At 57.0% G+C, this 3,615-nt stretch overlaps 1 protein-coding gene across 1 annotated transcript in view; it reads right to left on the reverse strand.

Annotated features, from left to right (window-relative positions):
- Positions 1–3,615, reverse strand: part of TMEM108 (transmembrane protein 108) — a gene marked incomplete at its 3' end in the record, with an annotated part of 15,393 nt that overhangs the window by 8,931 nt on the left and 2,847 nt on the right. Inside the window, exon 2 of the mRNA XM_010143799.1 lies at positions 3–894. Within this exon, the coding sequence (XP_010142101.1) occupies positions 3–894 (892 nt within the window). The remainder of the gene's footprint in view (positions 1–2; positions 895–3,615) is intronic.

The raw sequence follows: 3,615 nt of genomic DNA on the forward strand, positions 1-3,615 counted from the left end.
TGGCGGGCGCTGCAGAGAGAGAACTGCCCGGCGAGGTCACGTTAGCCACCGTGCCCTGTGGCGTGGGAGCGGGTCCCTCGGGGTCTCCCGCTGCCGGGCTGGAGACGCCAACGTCAAAAGTGGTCTGAACCGAGTGACCTGCTGCTGCTGTTGCAGATCCAGGGCCAGCAAACAGAGGGACGTTTGTACTGAGATTCAAGGTCACCCACGAGCTGGTTTTGCTCAGCATATCCCATACGCCGTAGCGGGTGGGTTTAAAAGGCACCGACACCGCCTCAGGATCAGCGGATGGCCCAGCAGTTGTGGTGGCAAAATCTGCCTCCTGCAGCGCCAGCTCGGTCCCGTCCCCTCGCTCGGCTTCCCTAAGGCTTCCCGAGGCGTTATGGTGGGGAGAAGGCTCTGAGAGCGTAGTTCTTGCCAGCGCCGTGCCGATCGGATCGCTGGAGGCTGCGGACGGGGACTGGAACGGGTGCTCTGTGAAGGGGCTCCTCAGGGCGGGGAAGGGAGAGTGCAGGCTGCTCTTCAGGTAAGGCTCCGAGGACTCCGTGAAGTTGCCTTTGAAAACCTGGAATATTTTCCCCTTGGGGCGAGTCTGTCCCGAGTACAAAGCACTCTGGTTGTGTAAGCGATAAGCTTCCCTGTCGCCACGAGGGCCGCTCGCTTGCGTTTGCCCGGTGGAAGGGGCTTTCTCCGCCAGGCTGACGGGACGGGGAACGGCGTGAGCAGACGTGGGAAGCGGCTCCGTCGCGTGGCCGTCTTTGTGGCGAGGTGTTGATCCCATGGCTGTGACGGTGGTAGCGTCCATCGGGAAGCCCTGAGAGGAGGAGACAGCGGGAGACAGGACCTGAACAGAAAACACCAGCTCTTCTGTCAGTGCCAAGATCAGCAGAACACCTGGAGGAGAAAACACAGAGAGAGGGTGAGACACCGGGGAGGGACCTGTGGGCAGGGAACAGCACGGGAAGGAAGGAACACCTTCCATGTCCTGCAGAAGGACAGAGGAGTTAGCATCCAACTCTGCTGGCTTCTCCGGGAAAGCAAGAAGAGAGAGGAACACCTGCAGAGGCTGCAGCGGCCCCGCGGCCACGGGAGTGCCGAGGTGGGAGCAGAAACGTGGCGGGGAACCTCAGCGGCAAGGGGAGAGAGGAGCTTACAGTGCGACTCAGAGTGCTCTGAAGTGCCACAGGCAGGTGATTTCCCCGCACAAAGCATCCCGCTCTTCAGGGGCAGGAACAAAAGATTTTTGCTCTGGCCAGGAGGCCTCCTGATGAATGCTCACAGCATCACGGGGAACCTCAGGCCACTCATTCTTTTGGCTGCAAAATCCTAAACGGGGCTGCCTCCAGCCCTGGATGCCACTCAGCAATCTGTGTTTTGAGAGGGCAGCTGCTTAGCCCCAGGCCACTCATTCTTTTGGCTGCAAAATCCTAAACGGGGCTGCCTCCAGCCCTGGATGCCACTAAGCAATCTGTGTTTTGAGAGGGCAGCTGCTTAGCCCTCGCCGAAAATTAGGTCAAGAAGGGACATCTGATGAGAGGGCTTCCTGGGTTACACGTGCTGTCCTTCACTTCGCGACTTGGGAAGATCTCATCGCTTATTTTAGAGTACGAGATGTGGGAAATCTCCAGATGTGAGAAACAGCCATGAAAACAGAGCGAGCACAGCCGGTTTAAAGAGCCACGTGGCTATTGGGGTCTGACTCCATCTGGTACCACCGCCCTTCGCACCCGCACACCAGCGTGCGGCTGTAGCCTGCTCCGTGTGCTGCGGGGCTGGCCTGGGAAAGCTGCGCTCCACGGTGCACGTTGTTTCAGAGTCACACCGCTGGGAACATCAACTCCTCCATTTGTTCCCCATCCAGACAGTGGACGTGGGCAGCCGCAGCAGCAGAAGCCTCCCCGGGCTGCAGGGCTAGCGCACCGCGAGCTGGCGTGACCTACAGGGCTGACATCAACCGCACGTCACCCTTCCCGTAGGGTGAACCTGTGGAGGGCTCTGGGGATCTCTGCCCACGGGGAAGCACACGGAATAAGCCCCTTCTGCGCACCCGCTGAGCTCGTCAGGCGGCCCCCTTAGCACAGCGCTGAGGGGAGCCCAACAGCGGTGTCAAGGTGGAAAACGTTGTCACAGCCTTAACGGACCAGGGAGAGGAGTCAGCCACGGCTGCAGGACTCCAAAGCGGGCAACGATCACCTTCCCACCAAGACTGCGGAGGACCTTGTGCCCCCTTCTGCACCGCTCCCAGGCTCACCAGCTTTCTCCGTGAGCGTTTTAGTTCTCCCCCACTCGGGAGCATCTCTTAGAGGCCCCAGCAGCAAAGGAAGACAGGGACTTGGGAAAAGGCGAGAAGATCTCTGATGAGGTGTCTGCTGGGCTCTGCTGCAAGTGGGGTGGATGCAAATGCCCAGAAACGCGTTTATTCTGAACCCTGTCGTGCCCGTTTGGAAGCAGTGCCATGCACACAGTGTGAGCTCACCCAGGAAGCAGCACCCGTCCCCCTCACCCAGCTAAATGCCCTCCTCTGCTCACCAAACACCACTTCCACGCAGAACAGCACAGAGCTCTGCAACCAACAGAACAACCCTCCCCTCCCCTCACCCCCAGCAGCCTCCTGTGACTTCACCGAGCGCCCAGAAGACCAAAACACTGACTGGGTGAAGCAGTGACAGCCAGTTACCAGCAATGACTTTCCACTGCCTGACGCTAAAATTAGCTTGTATTTTCTTCGAATTTCTGAAATAAATATCTCTGCCAAATAAACCACCACCCGGGATGCTGCTCGGCGGTTCCCAGCCATCCACAGACGATACGCTCTTAGCAGAACACCTAGTCACAGAAAAACCCCACGTGCTGTACACTGAGATGCCAACCAGGAGAGCAGATCGCGCTCTCCTCACGGAGCATCACTCTCGGAAGCGAAAGGCAGGAGTTATCTTCACTTTTTTGGCAGCAGTCACTGTGAGGTCAAGGTCAAAGCAGATATTCTAGCGTCCATATGGCTAATATTTCATGCCAAGACAAGTTGCTGCCACAGAACAAATCCAAAGAGGAGAGGATGACGATTTATTTTGGATGTGGGGTGTGGAGATAATGTTTCAGGGAACTTCAGGCCTGCTGTTCTGAGCACACAAGATAAAATGCATTGGCAGATCTTATGAGATACCAGATTATAATGACTGTAACGCCTGCTACAATTTCTGGACCTTCTTTGTCTCACTACTTTCTCTCACACCTCACGCAGCACAGAAAATCTCTGTGCTGAGTTAATGTTTTTCTCCAGGATACTCCTTAAGGCACAAAGACGCTGCCAGCTTTCCTGCGTGCTGTGCCCTGGGGTGAGAAACCCTGATCTGGGGCTAAAAACCTGCCTCACACCCATCTCAGCGTCTTGAAAAACGGCTGAACCAGAAGCCTGCTGCTGTAGAGATTTATCACCTCTCTGGGGCAGCCTGCGGTGGCAGCAGGTCACCACGAATCAGGCACGGAGAGCCAGATACACTTAGCTCGTAGCTTTAGGTGCCCTGTAATAATTATTCCTCCATCAGAAGTGATTTATGTGACAATAACCCCCCTGCCACTGGCTGTCTCGGGCCGTGGCAGCCCGGGTCTGCCCCT

The sequence above is a fragment of the Buceros rhinoceros genome, unplaced genomic scaffold (genome assembly GCF_000710305.1).
Source record: "Buceros rhinoceros silvestris isolate BGI_N320 unplaced genomic scaffold, ASM71030v1 scaffold23589, whole genome shotgun sequence".
NCBI lineage: Eukaryota > Metazoa > Chordata > Aves > Bucerotiformes > Bucerotidae > Buceros > Buceros rhinoceros.